General features: G+C 39.9%; 1 protein-coding gene across 1 annotated transcript in view; it reads left to right on the top strand.

Annotated features, from left to right (window-relative positions):
* The window catches only part of LOC104021898 (uncharacterized), a 124,149-nt gene that overhangs the window by 97,575 nt on the left and 9,281 nt on the right, over positions 1-17,293 (top strand). The window contains exon 15 of the mRNA XM_087748580.1: positions 14,094-14,303. Coding sequence (XP_087604706.1) covers positions 14,094-14,303 — 210 coding nt within the window. The remainder of the gene's footprint in view (positions 1-14,093; positions 14,304-17,293) is intronic.

The following is a 17,293-nucleotide window of genomic DNA, read 5'->3' as shown; positions in this document are numbered from 1 at the left end:
AAATGGATCAATAAAGAGTCATGTAATACATGCAGAATATATTTGTGAGGTACAAACAAGCTGTGAGGAAAACACAAGTATAGAAAAGTTGATTTTTTTTTTACAAGAGAACTGCAACATCTCAAAGCACAGAAGATTAAAGTAGTACTTCCAGCCATTCTGTTTCAATTAATTATTGTATATATAAATCCATTTGGACTGGAAGTTGGAGAGGCCATTTATTTCACAAATATTAATGTTATGCCAGGAAGTGGAAATGGGATCGTGAGAATGATTATTAAACATCACACTTCAAATTTTAAGATAGCTCCAGTTCCAAGGGACCAAACACGATCTAATTCTGGGAGGCAAATTAGCGTTCTGTTGAAATGGCTTCTACCAGACAGGACACTATAGCACTGGGCTACATCCAGAATAACAAACCTTGTTGTCACCAGTCCATGTCCACAGCATGTCAAAGTCAAGATTTCTTTGCAGCACAGGTGAAATGGGATGCTGCTACCACAAGAACAGGGTGGTTTTTGCTGCTACGTCACAGTTACGATGGAGACTCCCAAGATACTTCTGCTCTTGCTGCCTCTGGAGGAGCAGCCCTGGCGCAGGGAGCCTCCCTGGTTGCAGCAGCAGCCACCATCCAGGCTTGCTAGGGCACTGCTGCAGGCGAAGTAGAGAAGCAAACCTCATCTCACAGGCACCTGCCTGCTTTGCTTATGCCTGGAGCTGGTCCTGCTTCAAGAAGGCAAATAGTCTGGGCAGACAGAGCAGTGTTTTTGCTGGGTGAATGCTTACTAACATAGCCTGATCTTTAATTTTTAATGTTAACTAGAAATGCAAGGTACAGTCAGCTGAAAACTGATTAAATAAGAGGAGGAGCCAAGCAAGATTGATGATGCCCTTGTAACGATGGGAAATGAATCCTTAATATGAATGAAAAATGATTCATAAACATCACTTCCCCAGCTTAACACCCAGCAAGGATCCCAAAATACTTTTTCTCAATATTTTTTCTCAAAATTTGAGAAAAAACTGGAGCATCCCCATTGTTTGTTTGTTAAGTCAACAGTCTTTCAGCAGTATTTCCATAAAACTAAGCCATCAAATGTGCTTGAAATTGGAGATGTGCTGAATGTTTTCTGATCTTCTTTGAATGGGGTTCACCCATCCCCATAAGACACGTAGCAAGAAAAGGAACTAGCAAAGAGCTGAGAAATGGTACAGTGTCCTGGTTGGAAACTCACACTTTTACATGTACCAAAAAACTGGGGCAGTCAGTTGAATGAATTTTAGGCAATCAGTATACAGAAACCAGCTTTTTTTCTTGGTGCTTTCAATCCTTGAAAAGTATCAGCTAAATGTTTGGTAACTGCTGAGTTAAGAAGGCATTACACTATTCTTGAGTATACTTGCCCCTTTTCTTCTTGAATACTAAAACAATTTGGTTGATGTTTTTCTATGCTTAGCATTCTCTTGATATGTTGTTTTACTAAGTTGGGGAAATGTTCTGGTTACAGTTAAATAACATAAAATGTATGGACATGATTCATTCCTGTGCTGCTGTCACTTACTCTAATTTTACTTGATCAAAGAAGCTACACCAGCATAAAAGCAGCAAAGTTGCAGTGAATCAAGCACACATGCAAAGCAGAAAACATAATAGTTTTTAATGAGATATGAAATTACTTTGGTGTATTACCTAAACTAATATAAAGCGTACATTTTTTGTTGAAATTAAAGATGTATATAATGTGATACAAACCCCACTGTAAGAGGCATAAAATTTACTTAGAACAAATGGTGAAAAGACATTAGATCTATATTTTTAAAGCTCTGTTGTTGATTTTACTAATAATTTTCTCAAAGTTTGCCATTTTGAAAGAAAACATCGCAGTTACAGGTGCTATTTTTTGTATTCTCCTACATAGCATAAGCTGAATCAACTTGTGTATACTCAGGCCAAAATAATTTTCGGTGTTCATCTTTTTTATATCTTCACTACGTAACAATCCGCTGTCTGATGTAATGAGGACAGTGGACAGACATGCTGCTTACATTCCTTACGTGACTTGTGCAAGGAGTCACTATCCAAGCAAAGCAAAAAATAGACACTGGTATAAAACTTTGTTAAAATTTAGACTTTCTAATTTTGTTTGTTTTGCCAACCCAGCACCCTGCAGTTGTATGACTTTGCTATTGTAGTCTTCTATGCAGACTGAGCTGCCTTTTAATAGATTAATTAAGACTACGCAAAGTAATTTATTTGGGTTTCTTTCCTATGCTTTACCATTCATAGCTTGTGATTTACTTCTTATGGTAACATATGAGTGAAATATAAGGTGCTTTCACATAAGAAAGAGATACTACCTCCTCCTGTTGTGGACTGAGGGCTCAAGTTGTGCTCTCCCAGTCTGTGCCTTTCCCAGGGCTCTCTTCTCCTGGCCCATGTGTGATGGCTGGTCCGTGCTTCCAGGGGATTTCACCTGGCCTACAACCTAACTCCTGTAAGCTCCTGAATGACTCCCATGAGAGAGGGCTGTCATGGATAAATCGCCGAGGCAGCAGCAACCTTACCTCAGCTGCCCTCTTTTCAACTGCTGTTTCTGGGCTGCTCAAAGTTATTCCTGCAAGCTGGTGCTGTGGCGAGTATCTGTGCAATGCATTGTGTTGCAGATCTTGTGTTGCTTGTTCTCAGGCTAACAGGGCTGATGTGTGCAGCAAATCCTCTGCTTCCTGGAGTTGGATCTCCTCTTCTGTGTTGGGTCAGAGGTTCAACCGCATGCCCTGGGAGGGAAGACAGTATACAGTCCTTCTCTGCAGGTGGGAGAAGTGGCAGTGTCCTCCTACCAGAAAACACGGTCACCAAGTTAGAAATAATGGGAGGAAAACGGGGCAGTGACTGTTTCTGAAGCTTATTAAGATGCTATGTTCAGTCAACATACATTTTATTATAACTGGATCTTACTATGAGTACTGTTTCCTAATTAACCACAGGGATGCATGAGCTTTGCAGACTGAAAGACTGAGCATAGGAAATGTCCCAGGTCTGTTTTTAATAAAATTTATGTTGTGCTGAATTGCTTGCTTTTGCAAAAAGTTTCAGGAGTAACTAGTCTTAGGAATTACTCAGGGGGCATGAAGATACTCCCAGTTACATCCTTGTAACATCTTTGGAGCTGTACCTGTGTTTCCTAGGAAAGAATTTTTTCTACAGAATTAGAACATGCTTCTGAGTGGACATAGGAGTGGTGGATGATCTCATTACCTCCATCCTCCTTAGATCTATTCTGAGGCTTTTCAGGCACACCAGGGACTGTCTTTCCAGTCCATGTAGACCCTGGTGGGTCATGAATCTGGAAACTGAACTTTTGCACGCAGATGAGGATGAATTTGTAATAATGAAAACCTTCACATCTTAAAAAAGTTTTGTTTTTTTTTTAAATATTCCCTAATAGAAAATACTTTTTTTTCTTGTGTGGATCAGGGCAGACTTTAACTGTGTAGACACACACACACACCCACCAGTGAAGAATTGGGGAGCTGTCAGCATGTGCTCTGTGTTACAAATGTGGCAGGAATAGCTGTGTAGACAAGTACGGAGGAAGCTGTGTACTGGTACAGATGAAAATATCAAGGAGGGAAGGAGAAGAATTTGGAGCTTGGCTACCAAGTTTACTGGGTCAGACCAAGGCTATGTGTCAATGAACCTCACAGTAGCACACAGGACAAAAAAAGGCAGCATTTAGCAGAGCTAATGCACAAGAGGGTGTGACTGGAGTACACATTTTAACATCCTTCTTTTTCATGGCAAATCTGTGTAAATAAACCTGTTACATCTAGGAGATGTATGTTTTTCTGGCTATTCTACAAGCAAGGATATGCCAATCATTTGTGAAAATTAGGGAGTGTCTACTTTAAATACAATTACAGTAATCAGAAGCTCTTAAAAGTTATGCTGGATTTTTTCAGTGTTAAAAATAAAACCTGCTGCTCTCTGTATTAGTATACTTAATTATTAGTATAATAATTAAGCAAGATTTTTTTTATATTAACAATAAAGTATGTGCATGTTTGTGTAGATGTGAATACTACATCCACACAGAAAAAAATCAATTCTAAAGAGACCAGTGAAATTGGTAACCTTGATCAAAAGTCAAGCTTTCCAAGACAAATCTGTCACTAAATTGATGGGATATTGAAGTGTCTGGAAGGATCGGGTCTTGTTTGTACCTGAATTGTGGGGCAGAGCTGTCTTTTTGTTCTGCACATGGGTTCTCACGGCACCTCTCATGAGACAGGTCTCAGCCCACAGCCATGACATGGAAACATTACTGCAGTATTCAGTGCAGGAGGCTCGCTGCTTTGGCCCATGCAACAACTACCATTACTGTAGGAAGCTTTATGCTCTGTGAGGAAAGTAAAGCAAGCATCACAGAAGTCTTGACTGGCAGAGACATCCTGCAAGGGCCTATGACACAACTTTGTATGTTGTCATCTCCTTCCTCTCAAAAAAAAAAAAAACAAAACCCAACCCAACGAGTTTTTTTTTTTTGCTTGCTTGCTTGTATTTGGGGGTGAACTAGTGATCCAAGTGCACTTTTGTGATCCTGTCTGGGAGTAACTGATTGCACCACAAGTTAAAGTCTCTATGCTTACGCGGCTGTGCTGATGCACCAGTGTTGTGAGGAGCTCTGTCTAGTGGGCACCTGCTGAGCCAAAGATTTGAGATGAATAGCACCCATAATGATTTGCCTATAATGGAGTGGAAAAGAAAAATGTCCAGGTTTTGTTGCAGGTATTTTCATGGGGTATTAAATTGGTGGATTAGTTGCAAACAGCAGTACTGATAAAGTCTCCTGTCCATCTTGATGGTTGGGCCTTTCTATTAAAATGACACATAAATAACCTATTATGTCCCCCACCCATGGAAATTCAAATGCACCTGTCAACTTGATAAAGCACTTGCCTGGAGGGAAGCATTGTTTACATTTTCACTCCATTCTTCAGAAAAAGTGAGATTCTAATTATTTTTCCCACTGTAAATTAATGCTGACTATGATGGTTAGCATATCTCTGTATTGTTATATCTATGCAAAAGTTAAATAATAGAACTGATCCATCATGTATTATGCAATGTGCATTTTTATGACAGGCTTCCCTCTGATCTTATTATGCCTTTCTTCATAAATACTTACTTTTTTTCCCAGCAGCTGGGGGAATCTTTGTTGACTGCTGGTTCAGAAGTTGAAATCTGTCCTGTGTGAAAAGGAAAATGCAATTTACATGTTTATCGGATGCTGAACTCTGCTATCTTCCGAGGAGGAAAAAATAAGGATATAAAAGTACACTCCATTAATAATCAGCTTCATTATAATAGACAATTGGTCACAGTACACTAAACCATTTTTCTACAAACCAAGCACATCAAATTCAATAATACAATGCAATTGTTTCTGGATATCTTAGACAGTAACTTTTAATTCAGGAATGGCAAACTAGTTAAGGTGAAATCAAATATGAACAGAATCTTTCTTCCATGCATAAAATCATGCCACACCTTTGCCCAAAACTTGAAGCTGACCCATAAACCATTTGTTAGGGTTCCTAGCAGTCAGTTTTACTTTGCAAATTTTTTTTTTTTGGTGCATTTCATGGTTTCTGCTTGAACTGCAGGCAGAACGGCCAAAATATCACAAAGAGGGCTGTTTTTGCAATGCTGTACTATAAGTGAGAAATATTATTGTCAGAAGAATTTTTGCTATCTGGTGTCTTAACTCAAGCAGGGAAGAAGACATTGCTTAGAGGCTTTTGGTACACTCAGAGAATCCCAGGAGGCAGCCTGATCTTGCAAGTTCTTTTGACAAGTTTTGCAGACCCAACTGGATTGCATACCTTGTTGAAGACTTATGCAAGCTGCCCTGAACCTTTGACCCTTTGTCTGCTTGCTACAGCAGATTTCCACTTCTAGATTTCTAGAGAAGCATCACTGCCAGGCATGGTTAAAATGTTTGCAAGAGCCAAAAATAAAACCCTGGTGCAGAAAAAGGAAGGAGTAAACTGACAACAAGGAAACACCTTAGCAATTGAAGCACTTTTGGGTTAGGTTCTGTTGACCTTGCAATTGGGGTGCTGGCCCTATGGAGGCAGAAAAAAAATCCTTGGGGTGAAGATGGCAGAGGGGATGGGACGGGAATGGGGAATGCCAATCTTGACCACAAAGGAAGACCTGAACCTTTGTCATCTTCATTTTCTTTCTTCCCCTCTTTTCTACAATGAAACCAGCATTTGTTTTACTGCCATGGAACATCAAATTCTTACACAAATATGCCATGCCCTTCCAGTACTGTCCTTCCTGCCAGGAAGATGGTCGTGAAACTTTTTTCCTTCAGTTCTTCCTCCATGGCCTACCTGTGCAGTGATGTCTGCAAGAAAGCAGCTAATTACTGGTGATTATTTGGAAAAACAGATAAGATAATTTAGGGACAGTTAAAGCAAATAGCCACATATATGTGCTAATACAGCTATTACTTTGATCTCACAATAGGTTGTTAACTCTTTGTTCTGCAGGCAGCCCATTTCTACCTGTCTGTACAGCAGCTGGAGCAATGGGGCCGCAGTGTGAGTGAGTTTCTAGATGCCTTTGTGGTAAATCTGTTTGCTAATAATTAGTATTCCTGATGGAGTAGTCTGCATACTCATTAGGACTATTGAATGATTAGAAAAAGTTACAATATTTCTAAAGGGGGGGAACTACCCATCATGGATTTTCATATATATTTTACTAAAAGCGTTGAAGTTTTCTTCCTTCTTTTTCCTAGTCCCTTTCCATCTGCTTGAAAAGATAGCTGGGTCTAAGCAGGCAAATTAGGAAAATTTTGATTCCTAGAAAAAACTCCTAGCAATTTTGTTATTATTTGAAGACTATTTAAAAAAAAAAAAAAGTTTAAAATCCAGACTTGATCAGGTATTCAAGAAAAGACACCCTCCACAAGAGCGCAGTTCACACTATGCTCTGCCTCACTGGCACAAGGATACACAGTTCCTCTACCTTCACAAGAGGAAGTTTTCTGAAGCTGGAGAAGATGCAACTAGAAGCTACCAGTCCAATGTATTTAAGTTCACAGCTAATTTACTGCCCATGTAGTGATCCAGATTTAAAAATGTTATTTAGCTGCTAGGAACAGATCTGTCCGTCTGACATAAGTCACAGGTGAGTAAAAGCATGTCTCATACCCGTACATACATCTTGTATGCACACGGTCTTGGACAAGGTGAATGAAATCTGTGAACACAGACTGATTTCTTTTAACTGTCTTTTCTCTGCATTTAGTTCCAAACGGTAAAAGTCTAAGATAAAATGTTCATTGCAAATAGGTTAACTGACAAACTTAGCTCCTTTGTTTTCTGTTTACAGATTCTTTTTGAACCACATTGTTTTTCTACAGATCTGTCGGGGCTGTTTTCACAAAATTTTGCAGAATGTCTTCTGTGGGCAAATTTTATCCCATAAGATGAACTGCTCTGTTCTATTTACTATTTGTTGTTTCTGGTGTATGTTTGGTCACCAAAGTCATATAGTATTATTTCTGCTTTCTGACTGCATTACATTTGTAAACAGATGAGTAATGAATAACAAATGTTGATGAGCAGATAATGAATAGCAGACACTTATTTACACAGATATGCCCTTGTATGCATTAAAATCCTGACTTCCATAGGGAAAATAGCTTTTCCTAAACTTTTGTATATGAAATCCTGTCTGTCTGAAGTTACTGAAGATGCTTTCTTAAGTAACTGGTTCCAGCATCCCTTATAAATTTAGGAAATGAGGCGTGGAGAGAGATTTCTCTTACCCATCTGAACCAAACCCATACTGGGCTTGGAATACAGCAGGATTCTCTGGAATAGGAAGGGAATGTATTTTATCTCCTTTCCTTAGGGCAAATCAACGGACAAAGGCACTGCTATGCACAAGGAAATACAAGAAAGCTGTGGCCTTTAATTTTCACTCACTAAGGTTTTTGCTGAATTGAATATCAGTTTTCCTTGACTTAATACTTGAAATGACATTTTTTTTCCAAATATATTATTGTTTGGAAGAGTCTGTTTCTACATTTGTATGTTATTTATGGATGACTCAAGTGTGAAGACTTAAAATCATGTAAGATTTAGATCCGAAATGATGGGATGGTAAGCAGCAGGCTACACTAGCAATGGATGCACAGTGGCTAAGAAATATGTGACTGCGCTTTATCTAAAAGCAGGAGATCAAAATCATCCCCTAGAAAAGATCTGCATCGCTGTTCATTTGGACACATCCATAAACATGATGCTATCACAATTCAGAAACAAAAAGACCCTCTGCTGTTTCCTAGTGTTACGATGCTGAGCAGCTTGCCATAAATCTATTCTGGGATTTCTTCTCAGTCTTTTACATAGAGGTTATTCTCTGTATATGGTTATTTTCATCATTCAGTCTGTCCATGTCAGTTTATTAAATAAATCAGGGAAGACTGTAACAACAATGCTTCAGGCATTCATAATTTGACTGAAATAAACAATTCCCGGATACTACTGGTCCATTATGTTGGTCCATTATGTTCATAAATAGGACGATTTAGAAACAAGTTGCAATCTGCAGTTACTACAGGCAGTCGTAGGTGGGGATATCACAGTGGTTTGAAGGCATTTGCTGCCGATCCGGCTCTGTAGGTCAGAGTATGGCTGTTACGCCATGCGGGCCTGGCAGAGGTCCTCTGCCAACAGCAGACCAAAGGCCTTTGCTAACCCGAGACATTTACATGCTTCGTTATTGCCCCATGTGTGAAAGTGCATGCTATCGCCCCACCAAAGTATGCTGTGTATGTATAAGCATGTGTACAGGCTTATATTTATACATTTAAGGATTAAATACGAGGTGTAACTGGTCGTGACTTTCTCATGATGGTATGACTTTTGGCAGTCCTAATAGCTTGTCTTGTTACTGCATTTGCTTTCCATTTCTCCAATTTCATGATTCAAACTGAGTTCATTTTCACTTCTTGTAAAGTACCCCATCCTTCGTACGGTGGCTTGAAAATCTTCCGCACTGTCAAGGCAAGTTCTGCGTGAGGTTCAGTGGTAGCCTCACCTGGACCTGGATGCCACCAAGGTGCCTCTGACACAGGCAGCAAGGGTGTTTTTTAGGCATGTCCATGTAAATTCTTCTTTTCCTGGTTTTGCTGGCAAGGATTTTAGCAATAGCATGTCAGAGATGGGGTTTGCAATACTTAAGGGGTGCTGTGCTTCCCTCGGAGGTTAATACTAGCCAGCTTTTGGTTTTTTAATTGTAGAGCTACACTGGTTTAACAAAGATTGCCTTCAGGACAGCAATTCCCATATTTACAACTCTTACCACAGAAATTGCACTTACCGTGTTTATGAAAGTTACTTGAAGTAAATACAGCACCCTCGATTTTGATGTCTTTTTTCCTATAATTTCAACACTTTTGCCCTTTTGCCTAAAGTTAACAGCTTGTAACTTTTGCTAATTATTTGTCATGACCAGCTTGCAGTTCTGCCTATTCTCAGCTGGTTGGTTTGGTCCTTATTGCTCATTTTATGCATTTTCTTTGAATGCTGCTTTCAAACATTTTTTATTTGTTTTGCAATGCATGAAGCTGGAATTGATTCACATGACATTGCTAATAATAATGCTGCAAGCAGTTAAGAATCAGTACTGCTCATAATCAAGTGTTTGGACACACATAATATGTGCATTTCTCAACTTTTTTTAAAGAATTTTTTTTTATGCTGATGTCTTTTTTTAAGAAACTAAAAGTCAGTCTTTCATTCCCACTGTAGCTCAGAAAATTTGAGGAATTCTCTTTTCCTTTCTTCTTTTACAAAAGCTGTCAAACGATGGAAAACCTCATAGTACCTTTATGCACTAGCATAGCATTTTCTGTACCCTGACCTTGGAAATATTAAAATTAATTGGCTGTGTATCATGTGTGTAATATATTTATTAGTATACATTTATTAATATATTTGTATTTAAAATATTATCATGTCCTACTTCAATAACATATTTCTGTACACTTGGTATGGCATGATATAGTTATACAACAAAGTACATTTGTATTTGTACTTACAAATGTATTTTTGTCTTTTGTTCTAGGTTATGTACTGTAATTTCCAAAGGGTGACATAATTTACTTTCTTTGTACAAGAATCTTGTTCCATTCCTTTAAAAGACCGTGTATTTTTACGTCACACTGTATGTTAAAGGAGCAGTGATTGAAATAATTGTTGTCAAGGAAGAATGTATTAAAATTATTAATAAGACTTAAACCCACACGAGACTTACTGAATCATCTGATCTGACCTAAATTTATGACCCTTCCTCCCAGTTCTTCCCTTTGCATACTTGCACAAAGACAGGAGGATTGAAAGCAGAAAAAACCAACACAATAAAGACCAGTGAAAACTGTATATTTACATTAGGTCGATGTAACGTTTTGTGATTATAATAATATAAACAAACAAACTATAAGGGCATTCATATCAGACCTCATTTCAAGCTGAACTATTATAAAGCGATTAACAGCCTCACTCTCCTGCTTTAATTAAGTTATGTTGTGAAATATTCAGCACTTGAACCTGTTCTGGCCTGCCTCTTTTATCATTGAATTGCCATCCTTAATGTGTTTTTCTGCTGAAAGATGAATTTCATTTAAGGATTACCGTACACTGCTCTGGCATTTTGTGGTTTCTTGTCAGCCCTTGTGAATCTAGATCATAGCTAACTTCAGTTCCTCTGACATGTCCTATATGCACAGTCTCTTGACTAGCCTGTCTCAGTGGATTTATTAACTCATATTGTATTCCTGTAGAAATGAATGGACATTTTTGATTAACTTAATGATAGAAATTTCAGATGACAGTAGAGTTTACTTTTGGAGCTACTTCAGGTTATGTAGGCCACAGCAGCTCTCTAGTGACCTATCACTTCACAGAAATGTGTTTTGAAAGTTTCAAGGCAGTGGACATCCATCTGCCAAATACATTAAGATGGTGCTAGCAAGGAGGGACTTGAACGGTCCTTCAGAGTTGGGGTGTCTAAATTCACAGCCACCCCCAGCGCTGCGCTTTCCTTTCCCAGGGTTGGTTTTCAGCTGTTATATCCCACCACATATTGCAGAGTCTGCCTTCAGGCAAATTCATGCTACCAGATGACTTTGAGGAAGGGTCAATGAGTAATGCTCCAGCCAAGCATCCCGTTTCCCTCCTTTCTACTTGTGCCTACCCTGGACTAAGGCGATACAGCTCAGCACTGCACCATCAGCTTTGGTGGTGCTTTTTCACTCTCAGTTGTCTGATGATCAGGCTGTGCTTTTAGGGAGGGGAGGACATGCCAATCAATATTGTCACATTCTCTTGGCTAGTCACATAAATGTCCTTAGAAGGAGTTCACCAGATCTTGAAATGTGATGACAGGTCAGGTGGGTTTGTTTGCTCTCACCATCCTGCAGATCTGTCTGCTCTCAGGGTGGGTGGCAAGGCAGAGGCTCCTGATGCTGTACCTGGTCCTGTATGGGTATGGTGCCACAGGGATGGCACCCAGAGACGGGAACTCCTGAAGGAGGTCTTCCCCTGGCAAGGCGAATGTTTGCTCAAGCACAAAGGTTTGAATGATGTGGCTTTGGCTTCCAGCATGGTAATTACATGCTGTAAATTACACTCAGCTCTGGCACTGATTGAAAATATATGTGGTAATTTACTTGTGTGAAGGTAGTCTGAGGTCCATGCTGTCCTCTGTGCTGGACAAGCACAGCATGCATATCTTTTCCCCCAGAGCTCACAGCTCAAACAAGGAAAACAGAGCTGCAGAGAAGGATGTGGTGTTCACAGTGAACGATCCATGGCTTGCAAAACACATGGTAGATAAACTCCTCTACTTGTTGGTAGGGACAAACACAAAAGGAGGACAAGCAGATTTAATGAAGGTAGGCTAAGACAAATGCCAGAGAAGAAGCAGAGGAATGTGCAGGATTGATTAAGGAGGGAGGAAAACACTCTGAATAAAGGAAGCAAGCAGTACAGGGGAAAATGCATCTAGCATAAAAGGAGGATCACAACAGAGATCGTCCTTTTTGCTGTGTGGATCCCCTGCAGACTGAGTTTCTGAGCTGGCTCTCCCAGCCATTTCTCTTCCCTGAAGTCATAGATCAGGGAAAAGACAAGAGGCCAGGAAGGGCTTGGTGCTCTTGATTGGACAGGTCAGAGCCCTTGGTTGAGGGGATGAGAGAGAAGGGTAACTGTTCCCATTTCGCAAGCTGTGGTGTGGCAGCTCTTGCAGTTGCTTGTCCCTGCTCTGGCCAACACTGTCCCAACAGAAGCTGCCTTTCTGCTTTCATGAGAGTGTTGGCCACCTTAATTCTTACGGAACAACTGCATATAGCAGGTGTGTAAGACACGTTTGTGTTGCAGGCAGAAGAAAATGCAGGGCTTGTCCTGTCCTTGTAGCTGCTGTATGTTTCTAACAACTTGTTCTGAATGAAAGCCTTTTAACCCCAGAGACTTTGGTGTGGGAAATTCAGATCATTCATATTTTAGCTTAAATTTCAGATGACCTTTCCTTGTTTTAAAATGTTTTTAAAATTGTTTAGGACTGATTGAAATGAAAGCTGTCACTAAAATGAAGTTTCCTATTGTCCTGTCGTTCCTGGAAAAGAGTTGGAGATAATTTCCAGTGCCCATTCTTGCTTTCTTAACTCACCTAAAACCAATCCTCTCCTAAGGCAGTTGCTCAGAATAACAGCGTGCACGTTAGGATCGTGGCACTGGCACACTGTGCTAGTTACTTGATTACTTGTAATGCGTAAGAACAGCTGAGGAAATGTGAACTGGAACACAAGCAAACTGAGCTAAATCTAACTTTTCCCAAGTGGGGGGAAGAATTTGTATCTGGTGATTTTGTAAGAATCTGAGCTCATCATTTCAGCAAAAAGAAAAAGCAAAACTATGCGAAAGAAGGTTTTGACGCACCTACCTTAAATTAGAGGTTTTCTATGGCTAGCTTCATGGGTGAGTTCCAATCATTTCAGCCAGCGTAATACATTTTCTTGAAAGAAAAGGCAGGTGCTAGACCTGAGTTATTTCCTCTGCATTAAGTAGTTAGTAGTGTTTGGGAAGAGCATGCCAGTGTATTGCAAGGATATAACAATATCATCAATCCCTTCCTACTGTAAACAGGAGTAGCATCTCATGGGACAAAATGAGTGACGCAAAGGTCTTGCAAAAGTGAAGGGTTAAAAAGCTTGCACTTCAGTGGGAGTATAAAAATAACGCTTCTCATCATCAGCTCTAGTTAAGGATAGGGGGTGCTTAAACCGTGTGCTATGATCCATCTGAAGTCTTGAATTCTGCTCAGCCTGTGTAAAGAATTAACACGAAAAAAGGTTAAATGTAATTCTGACTGACACGGGGAGGTACAAAGCCTACCCAGGCAAATGTGTTTAGAGCAAACCAGGAAACTAGGTAACTGTGTCAATAAACTAGCTTTATACAACGCACTAAAATACACCTTATTTACTCTGCCTCATCTACAATTCAGTTAGCAGCACAAGGTTATTTTGATACTATACAGAGATCAGAGACTAAAAAGTGCTTGTGGGTACAGGCGCAAAGGCTTCTCAAAGAGAGAGAAATACAAATACTTGTTCACGAAATTCTCGGGAAGCTTTCTTTTTTTAATCATCATTGCCATTTTATTGTTTAACCTACCCTGCTTGATCTCCCTACTTTTGGTTAATACGGGAGTCAATTACAGCTTCATCTGTGCAGAATTAACTTTATAGAATATACACTAGGGATTTGTCTATCTCCTCTATTTAGATCTTGTCATAAAAAAATATGTAGTACGGAACCGTGTGCAAGCACTGCATATGGTACAGGCTTTGCAGATTTATTGTAAAATCATTTTAAATCGGTTAAGCTCTTGCCAGAAGTTAATTAAATATGTTCCTTTGGTGGGGGGTGGGGGGACTCTGTGTGTGTGCGTACGTGTGTGCGTACGTGTGTGCGTGTGTATGGGGGGGGGCCTTCTGTCTCACTAGGTGGCAGTGTCTGATTACATCTGGAAGGACCCCGCCAGCAAGCCTGGTGTCTCCAGCTGTGACCTCCAGCACCAGGATGAAATCCCTGACTCTGCAGCTACCTCGGGAGGTAGCACCACCGTTCACGTCTCTGTCTACACTGTTCACCTCAGCGGCTTCCAGGAGCTCTACAGGCACTTCCTCAGGCTACCTGATGGGGCTATCGTTGAGGTAGGTCCAAGCAGGCTCCTCATCTGCAGATTTTGAAGGCAAAGGGGTGCACTTCAGAAGTAGGTCAGCGTCAAAACGGGCAAATAGACCTGCCTGACCCCCCACAAAATATACACTGAAATCTTCCGTAGGAAGAACTCACTCCTAAACAGTAGTGTAAAATCAATGTGTTAATGTGTTTGCAGTGCAAAGTAGCAATTTAGTATTGTTTATAGAGCCATTTAAAGGCAATTATGTAAGAGATACATTGAAACTACACACATAGAGATTATTTATAAATATGTATTGCTTAGAACCGCGTAAGGTCATACTGTACAGTAATTACATATAAATATAAAATGTAAGTATTGTGCACATTTATTGTACAGCTAGTACTTACTACAGGTATGGTCATTCACTTAGTTTTTCCTCAGATACAAAGAGCTAAGGCATAATTATATTACTTACTGGCATCTTGGACATTTTAGATTGAATCCTGGATGTTGCCAGATTTAAATACAATACAGGATGGTGTTAAAAAGAAGTATTGCCTATTACTTGTTTCATAGGCTGCATTTTGTTCATTGCATTGTCATTTTTGTTCAAAGTGCTTAGAAGAAGTGCATTTCCTTGTTGCCTTTGGTCTTGTGTTGAGAAACCTTTAAAAAAAACTTGGCATCTAAGAGAAAGTAGAGCGAAAGAATATTACTTTACCTACCCAGATAAGAAGTGGGAGCATCATCACGGAGGTCTGTTTACCATAGAAAACTGGCACAAATGAAGCTGAAGTACAAAGTTTTCAGCTGCTCACTTCGAAGGTGAAGGTTCAAGTAGATCTTTCCAGCATGAGGCAAACATTGCTTCTGTTCCTTTGGTTAATGTTTCAAGGCTGTTTTCTTCATTAAAAGATTTTATTCTTAATGTCTTTGCCCTACTTGGCTTTTTAAAGAAAATTTAATTTAAAGGAAACTGTCCTCAAGGAATCCAAACATAATTTTCTGCCCCGGGAACTTGTGATTCACCAAAGTGAAGACACCAGAGTCTTAGAGCTGGCCAAAGAAAACAAGAGAAGGCATGTGTCCTACATGAAGTAGAACTTAATTATTGAAACTAAGAAACTGGCAAATCCAGGTCCGTGCCCGAGTCTGTTAAAGAAGCTCCTCATACAAATCATTGGCTAGATTTTTGCTAGAACACCTTTTTCCTGTTTGAGGTCAACAACACAGCCCCATTCCTACTTTCTGCCTGTTACAAATAGTAGCTCTTTGCAGAATGGTTATTCCCAATTAAGTTCTTCTCAGCTTTTTGGTCATGAGGTTTCATTCAGCTTCCACAAGGCTGTGGAAGGAGGGGCTTTGAACACCTGAGGCAATCTTAACTCAGTGCACTTGTTCGGTTCATTAATCCCTTCTGTATTTCTGCAAGAGGAGAAATGCGTTCCCATACAATGTAATTTTGTGTTCCCAAAAGCTTCCAGCTTCTGAACTGATGCTGATCAGCATCTGCAAAGTGAGCACTGCACAATGAGGATGGCTCAAGCTACTTCTGTACAGTTTCCTACACCAGATCATAACATTGTCTATCCCTAAAATCTACATGGTTGAGTCTTATGTCATCGTCTTGAAAGCTGCACGTCTAATATAGGAGATCAATGAATGCTTTACAGCATTTTTACTTGTAGATCTAAATACAATTACATAGAAGTAATGTACTTAACTAATAATTGCAGTAAAACATATACAGATCTTACATTTAGCTGATGATGGAGGTAATTATACATTTGTGTATTTTATAGGTCAGGACTTTCTATTTCTGTTTCAAATTAGGAATATTCTATATGTTAATGAATTTTAAAACTATACACTGGCTAGTGAGAAGTTTGCTGCCACAGGGCAAATACACCTGAGCTTCACCACTTGATGCTGTTGCTGCCCCTCAGGAACTGGTTTTTTTGCCTCTGCTGCAGCTAGACAAGCAGTGGTACTTGAATGGGGTTAGAAAGGTTGCAGCCTTAAGTATAACTTTTAAGGGTGTAGGAAATGAAGACTACATGGGCTTCTTGGGATGATCTTCCAGTCTGCTCCTTCTGTGGACAACTCATTGTGTATAAGCATTTTCAGTCTGAGTATTTAAAGCCAGTCCTAAAGATTCAGGTAATTTAGTTTACCTAAACCTAGTCTAGTTTAGGTATTTTGTCCCCAGTGATTCAATGGAAAGATTTTTCTGGATCCTTACGGTCTATTTGGTCAGAAGTCTCCTCTTATTCTCCGGCCTCAATTTATTCATTGTCTGTTTCCATGTATTTGTTTGGATCACCCTTTGGTGTAAATAAGACTTCTCTCTTCCAGAAGTTTACCTACATAATCTAATTTCATAATCTAATCCATTTTCTGCCAGAATGGGTACCACACTTCACCAGAAGAAACAAGACAGGCTCCCCTTTTGCTTTTCATTCCCTTCCTCACCCTACCAGCAGTGCTGAAGGAGGAAGGGCTCTTCTTCCACAGTGGCGAGGGCAGAGATTGTCACCTGTTCTCTCCCTGTCATAGGAATGACAGCTGCCTTTCCTCTTTCTTCATGATCAGCAAGCCTCTTTCTCCCCACCAGAGATGAGATATTTGCACGAAATGCTGTCTTGAGACTGTAGGAACATGGCCTGTAGGAACAGGGGAGGTCTGTGGCAGCTGTGACGTTGTCCTACCTTTGTACATACATCTACCTTGTCTGCAGAGTCCACAGAGCAAGAAAACAACCAATTTGCACTTCTTTTTCCTCTCTTTTGGATGGGCTAGTGCTATTGCACAACTGCAGAATACAAGGAGTGATTCAACAGCGTCTAGGAACTGGGGGTTGCACGTACGTTCTTCCTGCGAAACAGTTATGCTTTTTACTACAGTAACCTACCAAGGGTGAAAATGTAATTATTTTAGTGTAGCTTTTTGTTTGTTTGTTCACTTTTATTAAGAAACTCTGAAGGCATGTAACCCTGAAGACAGCAAAATGAAAAGGCT

Source organism: Nipponia nippon, unplaced genomic scaffold (assembly GCF_047370975.1).
Source record: "Nipponia nippon isolate SJK-2023a ecotype South Korea unplaced genomic scaffold, ASM4737097v1 scaffold_1, whole genome shotgun sequence".
Lineage (NCBI taxonomy): Eukaryota > Metazoa > Chordata > Aves > Pelecaniformes > Threskiornithidae > Nipponia > Nipponia nippon.
The sequence above is the reverse complement of the archived record's forward strand: the minus strand, read 5'-3'. Positions and strand labels throughout refer to the sequence as shown.